At 62.4% G+C, this 20389-nt stretch overlaps 1 protein-coding gene across 5 annotated transcripts; it reads right to left on the bottom strand.

Moving 5' to 3' along the window:
* Positions 1–28: 28 nt before the first annotated feature.
* Positions 29–17393, bottom strand: CASKIN1 (CASK interacting protein 1). 5 transcript variants are annotated; one of them, XM_060285585.1, is made up of 20 exons: positions 17133–17393; positions 10870–10921; positions 10665–10762; positions 10314–10459; positions 10128–10223; positions 9881–10011; positions 9311–9419; positions 9121–9229; positions 8936–9030; positions 8653–8770; positions 7542–7646; positions 7349–7437; positions 7188–7272; positions 7011–7102; positions 6104–6214; positions 5922–6023; positions 4365–4503; positions 2241–4286; positions 1160–1565; positions 29–799 (listed from the first exon to the last, which is right to left on the bottom strand). In XM_060285585.1, exons 1-20 carry the CDS (start codon positions 17224–17226, stop codon positions 703–705), a joined length of 4320 nt encoding a protein of 1439 aa, XP_060141568.1. In that variant the 5' UTR covers positions 17227–17393; the 3' UTR covers positions 29–702. The 5 variants fall into 5 exon arrangements, with proteins under 5 accessions (XP_060141568.1, XP_030704463.1, XP_060141569.1 ...); XM_030848603.2 differs by having other exon boundaries at positions 7542–7643; XM_060285586.1 differs by having other exon boundaries at positions 8936–9018.
* Positions 17394–20389: the final 2996 nt, after the last annotated feature.

Below are 20389 nucleotides of genomic sequence, written 5' to 3'. Positions count from 1 at the left end.
AATAATACTTCTTCTTTCTTTAAATATATATTTGTTAAAGTTATACCTTTTTATTTCTCTGGGGAAATCTGCCTCAGCTTATTCCCAATAAATTAATACTCTTCAATAGCTTATATTTAGGGAGGGGGTGCAGTGGGGCAGGGGGCCCAACCCCAGCCCCTTGTGCTGCGCTGGAGTGGCTGGCAGAGGTCCCCAATGGGCAGTTCTGTGCTGGGCATAGGCCTGTGCTCTGCCACAGATTGGGGAGGGGGCTACAGCAGCTGCCCCCCTCCCGCTGCCTCCCAGGGTGGACCCAACCTGGACTCAGGGCAGGCGGTTCAGGAGTTTCCCCTCCTCCACCCACAGCGGGCAGAGCCTGGTGGTGGGTGGGCAGGTGGCCCAGCAGTTATTGCACAGGGAGCAGCAGATAAGGAAGGGCACCCACAAGGCAGCAGCATCTGCCAAGAGCCCTTGGGTCCACCAACCAGGCAGTCCTCCAAGCTGGGCCCAGGGGCAGGAGTTGTGCTTGTGCGGGGTCTGGACAGAACGGCCCACCCCCGCCTCGTGCCCGCGGCCGCCTAGCGGGCTGCCCCCTGCACCCCTCCCCCTTGGTCCACCGCCCTGCCCGCTCGCGCCGCCCCCAGAGGTACCCATCCTGAGGTAAAGGTCAGTGTGCGGGCCGGAGCCCAGGCGGCGCGGGTGGGCCGAACTTGGGCGGCCGCGTCACTCCAGCATGGCGTCCAGCTGGTCGGCCAGGTCGTCAAACATGCTGCCAATGTCGTCCAGGATGCTGCCGGTGCTCTTCTCGGCGGCCGAGGGGCTGGGGGCGGGCGCAGCGTGAACTGGCTGGGTCAGCGCAGAACTTCCAGCCCCCATGTCCCGCCCATTCAGCGCGAAGTCCCGCCCCTCGCGGAGGCCACGCCCCCGCATTCAGGGGCGGGGCCGGATCAGTCCACGTACTCCCCACATCTGCCCCGCTCCGCCCCCTGCCCACTCACAGTAGCCTCTGTCGGGGACTGGGGCAGCTCGTAGAGCCCCGCCCACGCCAGGCCGTGCCCGGCGCAACTCGGGCCCGGCGCAACTCGGCCCCGCTCTCGCCGGGCAGCCTCCAGGTGTGCACCCGCCGCGGGAGCGCACAGCCCCCAACCTACGCCCACGCCGGACCGGGTCCTGCACCTACCGCGAGCCTTGCGCGTCCTCCTGTCGGATCTTCTCTTCTACGGCTTGCAGCGCCGCCGCCAGGCACGCGCTTGTCTCCTCAAGCTTCTGCCTGGCGCTGTCCCCCGGCGAGGCGCCGTCGGGCGCGGCGGGGGGCCCGGCTACCGCTGCAGCAGCGCGCGGCGGCTTGGCGGGCACGTGCAGCGCGGGCACACCGGGGGACGGGGGCCTGGCCGGGCTGGCACTCAGCGAGGGTGGCGTGCTGGCGGGCTTGGTGAGGGCAGCAGGCGGCTGGCGTGCCGGCGAGGGCGACGGGCTGGCGCTGCCCGACTGCAGCCCCGCCGCTGCCTTGGCCGGCTTGGGCGCCGTGGGCGGTGGTGGCGGCTTGGGAGACACGGGCGGCGGCGTGCCGTGGGCACGCTTCACCTCTGCGGGGAAGAAGAGAGTCGCACCGGGGTGGGAGGTCGCGCGGCGCGCGCGCTGCCCATCCCGGCATAAGCCCTGCCCAAGCGCCCTGCCTCGAACCCGGAATTAGAGATAACGCCCTTTGCACTGCCGCCGGGCTCCAGCTCCAGCCCTCCGCCCCCGGCCTCCCTGAGGCTGCCAGGGAGCGCGCTTCCCTGTGCAGGCCTGCTTGGGTCACTGCTTCCAAACCCCGCCCGGTCCGCCCCCCACCTCCATTCCCCTCCAGGTGTGGCCTGTTGCAGACACCGGCCCTTCCGTTGCTTGAATGCCACAGGGCCTTTGCACCTCTGATCCTTCTGCCTGGAAGTCTCTCCCCTCCCTCCTGTGCTTGGGTCATTTTACAGCCAGGTCAGAATCCTCCCTTAGCCTTCCAGCATCGTGGGCCTGTCCTCCTTCCACAGGTGCTGCTATTCATGGGTTTCTGTGTCTCCTTCGCTGAGGAATGTAAGGATCATCCACCCTTGTCTCAGCTCTCGTTGGTGAAGTGGTCCAGTGGGTGGATGGACGAGAGGGTCTGAGGATACTTTCCCACCCCACTCCACCTGGCCTTCATCAAATCCAAGAAGTGGAAAACCCCTCAGACCATGGCATGGGGAGCTGGAGAAGGGCCCTTCCCCAGCTGGTTCCCTGCAACCTACCTGGGCTGCCAGGACCTGGCAGTGGCACCTTCTTGGAGGCAGGTGTGGGTGAGCCCTGGATCTTGGGCACGGGCTGAGCCAGAATGGGCTTGGGAGAGACAGGTGGCTTGGCCGGCTTCCGGGCATCACTGTCTGGCGGGGGCAGCGGGGGCAGGTGCAACAGGTCAGAGGGCGGGGGCTCAGCGGGTGGCGGTGGCGGGGGCAGCTCTGGGGGCCCAGCCTGCTCAGAGGCCGGACGGCGGCGCACAGTGCCTGTTCCATTCTGGTACACGGACAGTGGTGGTAGGGGAGGCTCGGGACCTGCCTCCCTCTCCTTGGCCTTGGGCCGGCGCTTGACCGTGTCGGACTCAGTGAGGATGAACTTGACATTCTCCTGCTGGCTCTGCTTGGCTCGGATGCGCCTCTTGAGCGTGGCACTGGCCTCCACCCTGGCCAGTGGTGGGCCCTCCACACCCGCCTCACCCTTGGCTGGACCTCGAGGCCGCTGCCGGGTAGCGCCATCTTCCACAACGTGGCCGTGATCTGCAGGCCCCCCTGGCTCTCCCGGACCCCGGCGAGCAGTGGCCAGAAGTCCTGTGACGGGCCCACTCAGTGTGCGGCGCCGGTTCACCACCTCGCCGTCAGGCCCAATGGCCTCCTTGTGCTTCACTGAGGCCAACACCGTTGCCACCCGGCCTGGCTCTGGGCTGGCGGGGCGAAGCATGGGGTGGCCCTCAGGGGGCCTGCGGGCTGCCCGGCCCCCACCCCCAATGGATGACAGCTCGAGCATGGCTGCAATGCTCTTCACGCTGCCAGCGCTTCCTGTGTCCACACTGCCAGCCAGGTCACTAGCCCGCCGGCGCTGTGCCCGGACCCCCAGCCGGCCGTCCTCAGCCCCAGCCACCTCAGTCTCCGCATCTGGCACTGACTCATCAGCCAGGTTGGCACTGGCCATGGATGAGCTGGAGCGCTTGGGTGGGGGTGGGGGTGGGCCCTTCTTTCGCGGCCGCACAGCAAACGACTGGCTGCGGTTGACGTTCTTGTCAGCGCCAGCAGGTGCCCGCACCGAGTGGCTGCGGCCCACACGCCGCTGGACTGTGGCGTAGGGCCCCACCGTGGCCGGCACCAGCAGCTCGTCCCGCTCCGGCTCGCTGTCAGACGCCGCATAGCGATTCAGGCTGTGGGCACGCTTCTTGGGCCGCCCTGACTCCATGTCGGCCTCAGGGGGCAGGCACAGCATGGGCACAGGCGCGGGCACGGCCGCAGGCGCAGGCCCCGGAGCAGCCGGCCCTGTCTCGCTCTCCACGGGTTGGGGCAGCACGTAGGCAAAGCCACGGTGTGTGGGTGACTGAGGCAGCGAGCGGGGTGACATGGGTCGCTCCATCGGTGGCAGCAGCTGTGGGGTGGGCTTCACCTTGGCTGTGGCTGGGGCTGGACCATGAGGCCCCCCCAGGGCTTGCGGGGAGCCTGGCCGGGCTTTTGTGGGAGTCTGGGGGGGCGTGAAGTGGCTGGTACCTGGTGGAAGGACCTGCCGCGGCTTGCCAGGCACTGGGGGCACACTGGCCCGCTTGACGCTGTGGCCGTGGCGGCTGGGCCGGGCCTCCTTGGGGGGGGTACCCGGGGCCGGCCCCTCCTCCAGCAGGTACTCCTGGCTTCGTGACATGGGGCTGCCAGGCCCTGGGGGCCCGTCGCCCAGCAGCTCCTGAGAACTGCTCATGTGCCGTGCCCGCCCACCCAGGCTGGGCTCCTGCCGCATGGAGGCCCTTGGGGTGGGTGGCAGGTGGTTGGAGGGCTTCTCAGTAGGGGCAGCGGCAGCGGCAGCCCCTTCAGCCGGGCCCGTCAGGGCAGCCTGCAGCTCACCGCTGAGCTCACTGTCCTGGAAGGTGGTCATCTTAGGAGACTGGCAGTCAGCCGGGGCAGGCTCGGGTGGGGGTGGCGACTCGATGGCCATCACTTCAAGTGACTGTGGTACCTTCCGGCGCAGGGGTCCCCCCTCATACTTGGCGTACTCTGCCTTCTGCAGCTCTGCCAGTTTCCTCACTGCCAGCATCAACTTCTTCTGGTGTCCTGAGTCGGGCGGGGGGCAGGTCAGGCCAGGGAGGGTGGCGGGGACCAGGAGGCAGTGGGGGCGGGGTGGGGCCTCACCCAGCTTGGTGATGCCGATCTCCTGCAGGTCTTCCCAGGTGATGTCGGTGATGAAGTCGATGTTCTCGTAGCCGTTGTCCACCAGCACCTTGTAGTACTGAGCCAGGCCAATCATGGACAGCCACATGGCCAGGTTAGCCTACGGAGCAGGGGACACAGAGGGCAGCCCGAGCTGGCTGCCCACACCCTGCCTATTACTCAGAGCTGTCAGAGGAGAGGGCACCGGGCCAGCCTGGCACAGAGAGACGGAAGGACAAACAGACAGGCCCGAGGCGTCAGCTTTGGAGACAGTGCAGCCTTGACAGGAGCCCAAGGCCAGCTCACACACACTTGAGAACATATGCAAACACACACAGAGGGGTGATTCTCTCCTCAGGATACCCTTTGGGGGAGGGGGAAGAATGCACTTCTGGCGGAAGAATGCGCTTCCTCACCTGCCCAGGCAGCCGTGGGGACAGCATCCACGTGGACACACCACACACGTCATGGACACAGATACACAGCACCACCGACCAGATACGTGTATACACACACCCTGCATCCCAGCCATCCATGGGCACTGACACCCCTCTGAGTCATGCTCACGCCCTCTCACCACTTCCCCACCAGCATCAGGCACACGTCACACAGCCTCGTCACACGCCTGGCAAATATCTGTGATGGTCTTCACCCAGAACCACCGGTGGCTGGCTCCCTGAATGGCATTCACCCGTCCACACTCCCAGCTGGATGTCACTCATGCACCAACACAGGACACTCGGTCACCTCCTTGGGTGCACAAGCAAAGTGAAGCCCCTGGGACCCAGACGTGCTGGCTGGGAGGACCCCTGAGCCGCTGACTGAGTGGGGTGAGGCAGAGTGGATGAGCACAAACCCACCTGTCACCAACCCACAGCCTGGGGCTCTCGGTGGCCATGGCATCTCCCTCACAGACGGGTGGGAGCCCAAAGCACAGCGCAAGGCCCAGAGAGGCAGCATGGATGTGACAGGCCCTGGGCCCATCTTCTCCCAGCCCAGAGCCTGTCCCACCACAGACTGCCTGTTCGTGACAGCACGGGCCGCGGCTGGTGCGGCTGTCAGCCAGTGTGTGCAGTCACCAGTGGGTGCCTTGAATGTATTTAGCATACGCGTGCTGGGTACCCGAAGCACACACAAGCGTCTTCCCCATACATGTGCCTGGGTGTGTGCAAGCACGTCCCATCCCCATGGCCCCCTGCAGTGTCTGGGTGGGTGTGTGATGGGCAGTGCTGTGGTGTGCCGGGTGGCTCCGGTGGCCCTGTGTGGCTGCCTGAGTGTGGAACACACAGTGGAGATGGGGACTCTCCAGGCTTCAGGCTCCCCTTGCCCTGACAGCCCTCAGAGGTGGTCACCACTGCCCCTGCCCCTGCCCCAGGGAGGCAGGCCCCAGTGCCCCTGACGGACAAACAGAGGTCATCCTCTGCTCTCCTCTCTCTGGACTCCCCGGAGGGCAGGGGTGGGCTGTAGCCAGGGAGGCAGGCTGTCTGTCTGTCTGTCTGCCCAACCTGGGACTGGCCACTGGGGTGCAGGGGGCCTTACGGGTTTGTGCTCAGGCAGCCAGTCGGGGATGCTCAGGCCGCTGATCTCTGCAGTGATCTTCTTCCGGTGGCCTGGCTTGGTGACCCCGATGGCCGTGAGGTCCTAGGTCGAGGAGAGGCCCATTAGCAGAGGCTGGGGGCCCATCTCTGGGTCAGCTGGTAGATAGCCTTCGGGCAGCTCACCTCAGGGGTCATGCGGCTGATGGTGGGCAGGTCATAGCCGGCGCTGATGAAGTTGGGGGCGTAGAGCTGCAGCTGGAACGTGGCAAGCCACTGGCTGACAGCCTCGGCGCCCTGGAAGACACAAGGCACCCGCTGCAGGCTTGCCCGCCTGCTCCCCCGCCAGGCATGCACCCCAGCCACCGCGGCGCCTCCTTCTCTGCTCAGCTGAAGACCACGCAGTGCAATCTGCTGTCCGCTGGGCCGTCTGCAGCCAGGCCCCGTCAGCCTGGCCCGGGTGCTCCTCCTCGCTCTGTGGTCCTGGGTGCCGCTGTCTTGAGCACTGTCCAGCACCTCGGCCTCCTTCTGTGATCTCCACCAGGAGGGTCCAGCTGCTGTCCACATCACAGGCCTCCCTGACCGTCCCCCCCATTCCTGGACCAGAGACACCCTGCAGTGTGGCCCCGTGTGAGGGGCTCTGGGAATGGGGCCTCAGGCGGGGCAATTTAGTGCTTCCCCTCTACACCCCAGAAGGTGGGCTCTACCCAGAGGAATGCAGGAGGACTCAGCCAGCAGCTCACGCCCGCCCTAGCACGCAGGTGCATGCACACAGGACCTGTCTCACCCACATACACGCCTTGGCTTGACTCACATCCATGCCATTCCACACACACACACATGTGCACATGTGCCCGCATCACAATCACACCAGCCACACAAACACACCCCCACTCACCTCACACCTGTGTCACACTTCCTAGACACACTAGCTTATACGCACAGCGTGTACAAGAGACAACAGCTACACACACAGACTGACAGACCAACAGAAGGACGGGCCCGGCCTGTCAAGGGCCCTGGCCATGCTGCGGCCAAGCCAGGCAGGCTGCCCTGGGTGCCCCCCCACCTGCAGCCGGCCCAGGCCTTGTACCTTGCCCTCCGATGCTGTCTCCAGCTTTTTGGATGGCTGCTCCCCATAGACCTGCCCGGCATGGGTCACTGGAGTCTGGGACCGGGTGGCACCTGGGGACGAGAGGGTATGGTGGGGCAATGGCTGCCTGGGGGCTACCTCCCGGCCAGGCCAGCAGTGCTGTGTCCTTGCTTTTACCTGAAGAGCCCTCCGGAGGTTTGACAGGGCTGTCCCCGGGGCTGGAGTCGGAGACAGACTTCTGGGAGAGCACCGTGGCCAGGAGCTGCAACCCAGACAGGCTGGCTGGCCAGTGCTGCTCTAGACACAGGCCATCCTGGTCCTGCCACCAACCCACCTACCTTGACCCCTTCAGAGCCTGCGTGCAGGGTGTGGCCCCCGCTGATCCGGCCACTGGCCACACTGCTCAAGCTGCCACTGCGGTCCCCGCCTGCCAGCAGGAGGGAGCAGCATCAGCTAGTGCCAGCCCTGCATAGCCCAGGTGCTGCCTTGCAGAAGTGCCACCACCACCACCCTCCAGAGGCCCCCACCTACCTGCAAATGGCTTCCTCAGCACCCAGATCTCCTCGGGAGGTGCAGAGGGCCCTGCTGAGCTGCATCCCTGGGGTGGGCTTGGTTCGGCGCCTGCTCGGGAACCTGCTGGCCAAGCACAGTCTCCCTGAATCCTGGACTGGCCCAGGCCTGGGGCATCCCCTGGCCTGGCCCCCAAGTCTGCGCAGAGCAGAGGCTGGACACACACGTGCCTGGGGGGTCAGTACAGCCTCCTCCTGCCCTGTGTTCGAGGAGCTGAGCGACCCTCAGAAGGCCCTTCCCAACCTTGGACATTTGAGAGCAGGAGAGCATGGTAGAGAGGGGCGCAGGCCAGGCTATCCTGTGGTCCTGTAGGTGGGAGTAGGGAATTGCAGGAGAGTGCAAACCCCTCTGTGCCTGGGGAGCAGGGGGAGGGAGGAGGCCCCCAGGAGCCTGGGTCCAGGCTCCTCACCCCAGGGAACTCGATGACCTTGGGTGGATTGGCCACACCTCCTAACTGGCTCCCCTCTGCCCTCTCACCCGGCCTGTCAATCTCCATATCCTCTCTGTGGGGTAAACCAATCACACCAGTCCCCCATCTGAAGCCATTCCATGGCCCTATGGCCTCATCCTGCACCCCCTCCCTCTCTGTCACCAAGTCAGCCACACTGGGCTCCTTTGGACCCTTACACAGTCACACTCTGTCCTGCTTCAGTGCCTTTGCACGTGTGGTTCCTGCTGCCTGGAATGCTCTGCCTGTGGCCAGCCCCTCCCACTTCTCAGGGTCTTCTCTGTCCACACTTGTCTAAAGTGGGTCTCCATCTGCAATCTCTGTGTCACTGGTTGGTACGTTTCCTTCCACATTTATTTTACTGTTCCCTTCTCCCCTCCCTCCCCGAGGGCAAGCTCCTTGGGAGCAAGAATGACGTCCATCTACTCCTAGTGCCTGGCATGCAATGTCTGTTGAATACATGAAGGAGTGGGTCTGGGGACGCTGATGAGGAGACAGCTGGCAAGACACACTCTGGACCCCACACCTAGCAATGACTAGAGCTGACAATCCTTGCCCTACCACCCAAAACGCCGTGCACCTGCTTCCTTCTGGCCCGCGAGCCCATCCCCAGGTGGGACTTGCCTGCTCGCTTGATGATGGCCTCGCCCAGGGAGGAAGGGAAGTAGCCCACACGGTCATTGCCTGTCCTGTTGTCATGGATACAGCCCTTCCACCGGCCGTCTGGATGCTGCTCGAGGACCTGGTCAGATACGGTGGGAGGAGCATGCTCAGGGAGACACCCCTCCATGTCAAGTGGGTAGGTGGCCTTGGCCTCCTGCTCATACCCCCCAGTTGCTGCCAGGTGTTGCGGGGAGCATCCCAGGTCCCATTCATCCCTGTTCCAGCAGCCCCAGGCCATCCTTACTGTGATAATGTCCCCGGCTTTCACGTTGAGGCTGGTCAGGTCGTAATTGTTGCAATAATCCTTGGTTGCCCGGACCTGCAGGGCTGCCGAGGCCTCTGGGGACACAGGAGGTGGCAGACCCCCCAGTCCTGTGAGCCGGCCTGGCCCAGGCCCCAGCCCTGCCCCCTTGCCCCGCCCGGGCCCACCTCGCAGCAGCTGCTTGATCTCCTTGCTGGCCTGGGAGGTGGTGAATTGGTGCACGATGTCCAGGGCTGTCTGGCTGTAGGTGTTCCTCACGTGGGCATTGATCCCGTTCTGTATGTGCCAGAGGGTGAGGACTCTCAGGAGCCCCCTACACCCCCACTTGACCCCAGCTCCCTCTGGCCCCTAACTCACATCGAGCAGCAGCCGAACCACTTCCGTCTTCCCACAGAGTGCGGCCTCGTGCAGGGCCGTGCCGGACTTGGTCTGGCGGTTAATGTCAATGCCAGCTTGGAGGAGGAGTCTGACAGGGAGGTAGGAGGAGCAGGCAGGGCCCTGCACAGAGAGTCCTCTGCCCCAGCACCCCCAAGCCGGGCTCCAGTTCCTGGGGGCTGAGGATGAGCTAACCCTGTCCCACATCCCCGACAACCCCTCCCTGTGTTAACCCTTCACGCTCCTATCTCGTCTCATCCTAGTGTAGACAGTGCTGCGATGCCCACTTTAAGGATGAGGAAACTGAGGCTCAGAGAAGTTAAGAGTCTCCTCAAGGTCACCCAGCAAGTGGCACAGGCTGTGGGGCTATAGAAGACCACTCCCCACCCCCCTCCAGTACATCCTTTATGTGGGCGGCTTGAGGCATCCTTCGTATCCAGAGACCTCATCACATCCCCATGGCTCCCTGGCTGCTCCTGTCTTATTGCCAAGCCAGGAGCAGGAACCCCAAGGCTGGGTGCCCCTTACCCCGCCCCCTCCCCACGGCCATACCTGATGATGTCGATGTGGCCGTTCTTGGCTGCCAGGTGCAGGGGGCTGGTGCCATTGGGGTTGGTGGTGTCCCCTGGCCGGGGCTCTAGCAAGGCCGCACACATGTTGCTGCTCAGGAGCAGCTGGACCACCTGGAAGGAGGGGTCAGAGTAGGGGGGCCCAGGAATGGGGTGGGGAGCTGCAGTTTGTCTCCCATTCCCACCCCAGGAGTTGTTGGAGTCCCACTCAGCTCCCTGGGGAGACTTACCCCAACGCGGCCGAACTCACAGGCAAGGTCCAGGGGCGTCTTCCCCGAGTTGTCCACCATGCACGGGTTGGACTGGTGCTGGAGCAGCATCTCAGACTGCAGGGACCACAGGGTGTGGTCAGGCCCAATGCATCCGTCGGGCTCATTCTGCCCCAGGTACCCTGTCACCCTTGAGGTGGTCCTTACCACGTCGTAGTGACCATGCTGGGCCGCCAAGTGCAGGGGGATGTGGCCCTCATCAGACGGGACATTCACCGCTGAGCCTGCCTTCAGCACCAGCTTCATGGGCTCCTTCCGGCCCTGCCAGGCCGCATAGTGTAGCGGCCGCATGCCTGGGGGCAAGGGGGCGGTTGGGAGCTAGCCCCTGACCCTGAACCCAACCCTGACTTCTAGGACGCTGATCCCATGAGAACCTGCCTCAACCCAGACCAAGACCCGGGGCTGAGACCTCAGTTGAGGGGCCATCCTGGCCTCCAGGGACCCCAATTTTGACCTTGACCCCCTGCCTCTGGCTCTGAGGTCCCTGACAGGCCTTGCCTTTGTTGTCCTTGATGTCCACAGCAGCCTGGGCCTCCAGCAGCAGGGTGATCAATTCCGTGTTGCCATTCAGGGCTGCGTGGTGCAGGGCAGAAAAGCTGGGACAGGTGACAGACATGTATGGGCAAGGAGCCGGGCAACCTGCCTTCCCCAGGAGTCCTTGACCCCCATACCAGACTGACATCTCCCCGGGCTGAGAACTCACCCATCTGGGTCTTGGAAATTGACATTGATCTTCTTGGTGGAGCCCAGGAGCTCTGGGGTGGGAAGGAGACATGGTGAGGGAGGCTCCGTCCAGCCCCTACTGAGGCCTACCTGGGTCCCAGCCCCCTCTAGACAGAGAGCAGGCAGAGAGCGGCTGGCTAGCTCCCTGGCAGGCTCAGAGCCAAAACTATCTAGGTCTTTAGTCTAGAAACGTTCATTCATTCAACCCTGTTTCCAGCACTCAGCATCAGGTACCAGCTTTTGGCCCTTGGTTTCCCACTGAACTAAGACGTTGGGAGGTTCATAGGCCCTGTCCCTGTCTGGGAACAGAAGCCAGGGCTGTACACCCACACAGGCGCACACATGTGCACATGAACCCCCCTCCCTTGAGACGCTGGCTGAGCACCTGCCAATGGTGGGAGGGAGAGAGCCAGCCCAATCTGTCTCTCAGAAGGACCCAGATGGGGCCGGGGGTGGCCCAGGAAGGCTGGAACACCCGGAAATGGGGGTATCTCTGGGGAAGATCTGCATTTCCAGGGTTCAGCCTCCCCCAACTCCCAGCCCCGGGCCTGGCCTGTGTAGATGAGCCCCATTTGGCAGGGCAGGATGGGGAGGCAGGCAAGTGGGCCAGTGCCTCCAAGCAACCACATTACAATGGCCCCCTCATCTATGGGGGCATGCGCAGGCCCCAGGGTCAGCCCGCCTGAAGCCCGAGGGGCTCCAGCCCTCCCTTGGGGGTCCCAGTCTCCTCCCGGGGCGTCCCCAGTCCTGGCCTCCACCAGCCGCCTGCCAGAGGAGGGGAGCCCACCGATGCCCTCCCCGTGGGCTCAGGTCCAGCCGGACTCGGGCCAATCCCCTGCCTGTCTGGGCCACGATTACATAAACCATTTGTGGGTCAGTCACTCTGTGAGGGAGGGGCTGGCAGGACAGAAGCCCCTTTGTCCAGGCTCAGGACAGGGATGGGGGCAGGGGGCTGAGGGAGTCAAGTCACAGAGGGGCTGCTGCAGGGCCTGCTCTGTGACCAACAGCAGCCCCGGCTGCTCTGGCCTTAGTTCTCAGCTTTTGGATATAGGGTGTGGGTCCCCCAATGGCCCACAAAGTCAGACGGGCCTGAATTCAAATCCTCCCTCTGCCCCTTACTAGCCCTGAGGCCTTGGCTGTGAGCTCGAAGGGTCTAACAGGGCCAGCCTCACAGGCCTAAGGGCGCCTCCAGACAACACATGAAGGGTCTGACACAGAGTCAGCTCAGCACGTGGCAGTTCCTAATACTAGCCCTATAGGAATCCCACCCCACCCTCCCCAGCAAGGGGCTTCTCCGGTGAAGAGCCGAAGAGCTGAGGCTCCAGGACAAGAGGCATCTCCGCTCCCCTGCCCCTCCCCCCACCTCAGACACTTGGCTGATGCTACCGGCTGTCTAAGTTGGCAGCAGTGCCACCCCTCCTTCCGCGTGGTGGTCCAGGGAAAAACCTTGTAGGCAGCCCTGGGTCCTTTCTTGAGCCCTTATAACTTCTCCATCGGTCAATCCTGTTGGCTCTACTTTAAAGACACTTTCAAAGCACACCTGGAATCCTACCCTTTCTCACCAGTACCATCATCACCACCCTGGGCCAGGCCAGCATCCCTCGAAGGACCACTGCCATCACCTCCCCCTGGCATCCCCATTTCCACCCTGCCCCCTCCAGTCCATCCTCCATACCCACTGAGGTCAGGGGGACCCCGTTAGAACATGGGTCCGGTCCCATTGCTCCTGTCTCAATGGGGTTGGAGGGCAAAGCCGGACAATAGCCCTGTATGATGCAGCCCTCCTTTCACTTCGACTTCCTCCTCACCCCTGTTCCAGCCACCTGAGCCTCCTTGATGGCACTCCAACACACCTGTCTCCCCTGCCACAGGGCCTTTGCACATGCTGTGTGTGTGTGTGTGTGTGAGCCATTCTTCTCTCAATTATCCCCATTATTCCCTCTTCATGTCCTTCAGGTCTCTATCCAAGACCTGCTTGTCAAAGCCTCCTCCCCCATCTAAAATGGTAATCCCCTGGGAGTTTCCTGGTGGTCCAGTGGTTAGGACTCGGCACTTTCACTGCCATGGCCCAGGTTCAGTCCCTGGTTGGGGAACTAAGATCCTGCAAGCTGTGCGGTGTGGCCAAAAAATAAATAATAAATAATAAAGAAAACGGTAATCCCCTTCCCATCTCGTGTCTGTTGTATTTTTCTCTTTAGCCCTCATACCACCATTTATCTTGTTTATTGTCCATCTCCATCACTAAATTACAGGCTCCAAGAGGACAATGGTTTTTATCTATTTTGCTCACTGCCGTATCCTTGCTGGCTAAAACAGTACCAGGTGCACACACAGTGCTCAGTAACTGGTGACTGAACTGTACCCTCATCCCACACACTTTGTCCACCTGCCAGAGCCGGCTTCAAGTGTGTCACCTGTGCAACCACTCAGAAGAGTCCCACACCTGGCTGGATGCTCTGCTGTCACGAGATTGTTATTTTGTTTGTTTTTGGGGGGTTTTTTTGGCCCCATCTTGTGGCATGCGGAACTTCCCTGACCAGGGATTGAACCCGCGCCCGCTGCAGTGGAAGCGTGGAGTCTTAACCACTGGACCACCAGGGAAGTCCTATTATTTTTTTGGACAAGTCACCCCCCCACCATTTTCATTTTGCGCTGGGCTCTGTGGATTATGCGGCCGGGCCTGCCACGGTCCCTTGTTGTAAAGCTGAAGGGAGCCCAGGCATCGCTGTCCCCAAGCACCCCTGCCTTGCTCAAGCCCACCCTCAGCACATTCCCCCACCAAAAGGCTCTGCCCCCCAACTCTAATGTCTGCTGCCCCCCACCCTTCTTAGTTCCCATGTAGCCAGTTCTCAGCTTCTCCCCACAAGACTTCCCAGGCCAGCTCGCTCTCCTCCCTCCCGCAGCCAGGGTGCCCAGGCAGCTACGGAGCCAGGTGCTGAGTGGCGCCCGAGGCCAGGCCCACCTGCTTGCCCAGTCACAGCTGCAGGTGCTGAAATCTCAGAGGGGCTGGAGATTGAGGCCCAGGAAGTGACACAGACACCAGTGGGGAGAGGGTGTCTCCATCCAGAAGGGGATCACTCCCCACAGGAGAAGGAGCATCTTGCTAAGGTCATCTTCCCCGCCCCCCTTCCGGCCACTGGTCTCCTCAAAGAGGAAAAGTACTGGAATTGGATGAAGGGGGGCTTGAGGTCTTGAAGCACCCCCAATTCCCATGGGGACACTGGACACCCGGGAAGGTCCCAGAACTTCAGCCTGCCTGGGGCTGGGGGGCTGCACCTCATGGAGACAGGTGCCCTGAATGAAGCTGGAGCAGAGCACGGCTTCAGGGGCCTGGGTAGGTGGGAGAGAGGAGGGAAAGTGGGGATAAGCTGAAGGCCCCAGGAGCCCCTTTCCCTTTTCCACAAGGGCACTAAGTCCTACAGACTGCCATCAGTCATAGTGCATATGCCTTGCCCCTGACCGCCCCCATGACTTGGGCTCTCCGGTCTCCTATCACCCCAGCCCTCTAACTGCTCTCCTGATACTACCCCTACCTTTTTTTTTTTTTTTTTGGCGGTACTCGGGCCTCTCACTGTTGTGGCCTCTCCTGTTGCGGAGCACAGGCTCCGGACGTGCAGGCTCAGCGGCCACGGCTCACGGGCCCAGCCGCTCCGCGGCATGTGGGATCTTCCCGGACCGGGGCACGAACCCGCGTCCCCTGCATCGGCAGGCGGACTCTCAACCACAGCGCCACCAGGGAAGCCCTACCCCTACCTTTGAAGTCACCTCCAAACTCCAGCTGCAGAGGCCCTGAGGGGAGCCCACCCCAGACCCTTTTCCACTCTACCCTTGTGGCCTCCCTCCACCCCTCTGCCAAGATGCTCCTCCAACCACGGAAGCCACCCACAAGCCACCTCCACAGAGCCACATCTGTCTCCTACAGGGACGTGGTCTTGGCCTCCTCTGCTCCCACCTCAGATTGGCTGAGTCCTGTGGCCTCCAGCATAGAAAGGCACCCTCTCAAATCCCCCAGGGCAGGCAGCTCTGAGCCAGACGCTGGAAGGGAACTCTTAGTGGGCCAAGGTGAGTGAGCACAGGAGTGCTGGCCGTAGTCTTCAGTGAAATGGAAGAAAGGGGAGGTTGGGCCCGAAGGAAGAGCAGGGTATCTGCCCACACCCCAGAAGACCAACCTCCACCCCAGTATTTTCTCTCCCTGGCAGTCTCTTCTTCACTTCAAGGATGATTGCTAAGGGTGACGGTGCCTGTGCCTGTAAGTGGAGGCTCCCTTCAGGCAGGATAGGGGTGCTGACAGAGCCTGGGGTGTCACTGGGGTGTGGGGTGAAGGGAAGGTGTCAGCACAGGGAGGAGACTGTGGAAACAAGAATCGTGGGAACACCTCTGGAGTTGGGGGCCCCAGGGAGCACCGCTGGATGCCCCTACCCCATGGCCCAAACTCCAGCTGTACTTTGCTGAATCAAAATACATCTTACTCCAAAGCAGGCCAGTGTTGCCATGACAACCGAGCTAATTCATGGAGGGATTTCTCCATCTGATTTATTATGCCCGCCCCTGTGAGTCAGAGAGCCCAGATTCGGGTGCCAGGGCAGGTGTCTCTCCTACCCGGAGACCAGGCCATGCAGGGTCAAATGCAGAGATCTAGGCGGAGACACAGGTAGAGGTAAAGGTCCCCACACCTCCCCCAGATGGCCAGAGTAGAAGGGGGGAGGAGTCCCCAAATCTGATGCCCCCCACTTCCTTGGCGCACCGCCCTGGGCCGTCTAGGGAATGGCCACAGTTAGCACTTCCGGAGCATTTACTAAGTGCCTGAGCTTCATGCGTGTACTCGCTGTCCTTACAACAATGCTACGAAGCAGGGACCGCAAACGTCCCCATCCTACAGATGAGGAGACTGAAGCCCAGAGACTGGAGATGCCTGTGCCCAAGGTCGATGGCCACTAGGTGGAAGACTTTGCCTTGCCTTCCACCTCTCAATCCCTGAGCCTGCTTTTGAGGCTCAGCTAAGGTTGCCTCTGCCTGAAAGCCCTCCCTTTCTGAACACTGAGGCCCTGAAGCCAGCCCTAACTGGCAGACTATCCCTGGGCCTCCGGTGTGGAAGGCAGGGCCCACCTGTGTATGTGTTCTTGCGAGGCACAGATGTGTAGCTCTCTAATTGCACAGAGCAGATAGTAGCAGCCAGGCAGGGGCTGCAGTGGGAGGGGTCCTCCTGGGGCTCAAGGACCTACCCCACCTGCCCCAGAGGCTGTCTCAGTTCTCAGCATCTCCCCTGGAGAGATGGGAGGGTACCTCCCTGGCTTACATACAGTCCCAGGGGGTGGCATGGGGAGTCGGGGCACCCAGACCCCACCTGCTACCCAGCAGAGCCCTGCCCGCGCCCGCACAGGTGCCTTGACACACTGACACGGCCATACATGCGCAGTCACACACGCGGCTGGTCCACACGCCCATCCATCCATCTCCAGAGTCCCCGGGGGAGGCTCCAGGCTGAGCTGGGATGAGTGCTGGGATCAGGGCACCAAGCTTCCAACCATCCCCTGGGACCCCCACAGAACAAGCCCAGGATGGCCAGTGGGAGACCCCCTCCCCCCCCAGTCTCATTTTCCAGCAGGGAAGCCAGAGAGGACCAGGGTCTGCACCTACCTCGAACTCAGCCTGCCCTGGGCTGGGCGACCTTGGGCCTCTGCTCCCCCTTCAGTAAATGGCCCCCAGCCGGCCATGCCTGGGCAGCCACACCCCCAGCATGGTCCTGCCACCCCCCCTTCCTGCTAAGCACGTTATTAAACATGGGGCAGGGAGGGGGTCTGACAGAGACTGTCAGCCCTGTGGTCTCCCCTTACCGCAAGAGGCCCCTCCCTCTCTCCATGGCGTGGGGGGGAATCCGCCTCGCCCTTTAAAGGCCCAGAAGAGACCTCCAGCTGTCAGCCCGCAGCCCGGGAAGGGAGGGGAACGGAGGCAGGAGAGAGGGATGCGAATGCCTGCGGCCTGGAAGGTGGGTGCCGCCAGGTGCCCGCTGGGGGGCTCAGGTGACGGCCTGGCACTCGATACAGCCCCTCCTTCAGTGCTGGCAGCGGGGGGCGCAGACGGAGGGTCTGGGCACTGCTGGCCCCGCCCCGCCCCCGGGGACCCGACAGCATCCCCCTCCCCGCCCTGCACCGGGCGGGGTGGGGGGCTCGGTGCTGGAGACGGCCCCGGGGCGCGCCGCGGCTCGCGCCCGCTCTCCGCGCCCCCCGTACCCCCCGCACTCACTGGCCTTTCCGGGCCGCGGCCTCTGCAGCAGCCTCTGCGCGGTCCCCACGTCCTCCGCCTTCACCGCCTGCACCAGTTCCTGCTCCTTCCCCATGGCGCGACCGGGGCCGCAGCGACGCGGCTGAGCTCCCTGCGCTCGGCGCGGCTCAGAGGCGGCGGCGGCCCCACGGCACCCGCCGCATCCTCCTCCCTCCCCCGCAGCCTCCTCCGCCGCCCGCGCCCCTCGCTGTCCTCGGGCTCCGGTTCGGTCTCGGTCTCCCGGCGCGGAGGGGGCGGGGAGCGCGTCACGGGCGGGGGGCGGCCCGGGGGCGGGGGCCGGCGGCGGCGGGAGCGGGGCGGGGGCCGGCGGCGGCGGCGGGAGCTGGGTGGGGGCGCGGCACCTGGCGCCACCTCCCGGACGCCTGGGTCCCCCTTCCGCGGCCGCTGACCTCGGTGCGCCCGCGCCGGCCGCGCGCCCGACTCCTTGGCTCCGCCCCTACATTAGGACCCGTCCTCCCGAGACGCCCCCTCCCCACGTGCGGGCCGCGCGGATCAGGCCCGGCCTCTGCGGACCCCCCGCGGCCCCGGCGACCGCCAGGGGCTAGGGACAGCAGCTGCCGGGGGGCCGGACACTGAGCCCCGAGTCGGCGGCGGCGCCAGGCAGAGCCTGAGAGAGGCTTCCAGAGGCTGCGGGACCCACGGGGGGAGGGACTCAGGCAGTGGGCGGGCGGGGACCTGGGCATGGAGATACCCGGGCATCGGCGGCACAGAAGCCGGCCCGCCGGGGGCTGTCAGACATTTCTGGCCCGTGGTTCCCGTGGGAGGTGTCGAAGGACTGTGAAGAGGAATCTCCCAATAATGAATTCGGTGTCAGGGAACCCGCCCTCCCCCTCCCGCAACTGCACCTTCATGCCCTGCAACCTCTGGCTCTCTCCACAAACAATGCTAGGCGACCCCCCACCGCCCCCTCCTCAGTCGAACCCCAACCTCAGTGCACCTGCCCAGCACCAACTGGGGTTCAGCCCCTCACACTTACCACTAAGAGGGGCTCGGCTCCCCCATCCCCAGCACCAACTGGGGTGTAACTCTTCAGGTCTACCACCCAGGGGGTTTCAGTCCCCCCATTCGCAGCACCAATGGGGTTACAGCCCTGCCCAGCAGCAGTATGAACCCCACAGAAGCCTGCTTACCCCCAGCCTCCAGGCACAGATTCTGGCAGCCCCACAGGGAACTGTTCTGCTTGACACTCACCCTCCCCCCACCCACCCCCCACACATCCAGAGGTCTCTCCCTTCTGACCTCCTGGGTCTTAGCCTCCGGTCTTCACCTTGTCATGGCTGCAGCATTCTAGAGACAGACTGGTTGGGGTCTGTGTCCTGGCCCAGGTTCAGTTTCCTCATTTGCAGGGAGGGGCATATCATCACCCCAACCAGGCAAAGTTGTTAGAATCTTGGGAAGGTTCACACATATGATGGCTGGACACCCCCCCATCTCCCTATGGCCCAGGCCATCAAGCTGGTCCAGGAAGAAGGTGGCCAGAGTGTGGAGGAGGGCAAGCAGCAGGCACTGGGAGTCCCTGATCTGGACAGCTGGTCAGTCCCCTCCGTGGACTCTTCTGTGAAATTTAGGGAGCAAGCCTATGCCTCCCACTGTGCTGGGCTCCCACAGGGGTCCCTAAACACAAGGGCCCTTCCCCCCACCCTTTATGGTGACCAATTCCTGGGCACCTGCTGGGTCAGGCACCATGCTGGTCACTTCATAGATGAGCTTGGACTTACTGTGCCCTTTTTACAAATGAAGAAAGTGAGGCTCAGAAAAGCCAAGTGACTCACCTGAGGTCCCAGAGTCTCCAGGTCATGAGTCTGAGATTTGAACCCACATCGGCCTCTTCATTTGTCCCAGATCTGCCTCTTACCAGGTTTGTTTTTCCAGTCACTTTGTCTTTCTGAGTCTCAGTTCCCCCTCCATAAAATGGGGGAATGATACCTCTCAGTAGATTATTTGAGGATTAACTGTGATGCTATTCATAAAGCACCTCACAGAACTTAGTAAGTTCTCAGCAAATAGCTTCTGTGGATATTGTGATATTCTTGGGCCTTCCTACCTGGGCCATCTGGGTAGCAGTTGCATTTTATTCATCTTCGTGTCTGCAGAGCCAAGCAGTGTGCCTAGCACACAGGAAACACTACAAAAGAAAAAAAAAAAGATAGTTATTATCCTTACCATTATTTTCATGTTTTGGCTAGCTAAGGCAAACCACTCTGGCCTGAGCCTAACATTTTCAGGGCTGGGGCAAGAGTACAAACAGAGGCCCACACACCAAATGTCTAAGTATTCAAATGTTATAAATCATGCTAATAATGTATTAAATAAAATATATTCTGTCATCCTACCTTGACAAATACACCTTCATCATGAACTGAAAGGCCAAGTTCTAGTTGCGAATTATCGCATAGCTCTGGGAAATGAATTGGCCCCTGCCTCCAGCTGCCTCACCTCCGTTCTCTGCCCACTTCCAGCTCCAGCTCCAACTCTACCCAACAAACAGGTAGCCCTTAGTCACTCCTCAGACCTAGGCTTGGGCAACTTGCTGTGTGGTCCACCTTCTGGAGGACAGACCTGGGAAGAAAGCTGTACAGAGTCTACTAGATTCATCCTGGTAAATGAGGCTAACGCCCTAGGAGGAGTCAGGAATTCTAGATCCGCTACCCACCAGCCCAGTGAACCTGGGACAAGCTCCCTAAGCTCAGCTGCCTCATCTGGAAAATGGGTCAGCAGCTCTGCCTGCAGTCCAAGGCTGATGGGAGGGTCCATCTGGAAACAGAGATGTGAATCTTCCTGGGGTCCCCCCAGCCTGGGGACGGGGGCAGCACAGCAGGCCATCTACTCTGGCTGGGGGTATGAGGATGCAGAGGCGTGGGACTTGGGCAGCCCTCCAGGAAGTCAGACCTCCGAGGACGATCCCAGGAGGAGGGGCCGCTGAGCCAGCAGAATTGCTGAGGCTCAGCCTGGAGTAGAGCTGGCTGCTGCTTCACTGCAGCCTGGGCTGGCCCCCTTCCCAGCTGCACGGCAACCTCCCCCTTCCCCTGGCAGCAGCGCAACCCCTGCTCCTGTCCACCAGCTGTGCGCCCGCTCAGGGACTCCCTGGTACCCCTCCCAGCCCCCCAGAGCCCTGATGCCCAGCCCCTTAAGTATAAACTGGGGATGACGAATGTACCCTCCTCACGGGCTGCTGGGAGCATGAAGCATGATAGCTGCCAAGGTTTCCATCTTCTCAA

This window comes from Globicephala melas, chromosome 15, assembly GCF_963455315.2.
Source record: "Globicephala melas chromosome 15, mGloMel1.2, whole genome shotgun sequence".
NCBI lineage: Eukaryota > Metazoa > Chordata > Mammalia > Artiodactyla > Delphinidae > Globicephala > Globicephala melas.
This window is presented reverse-complemented; position numbering and strand designations above follow the sequence as displayed.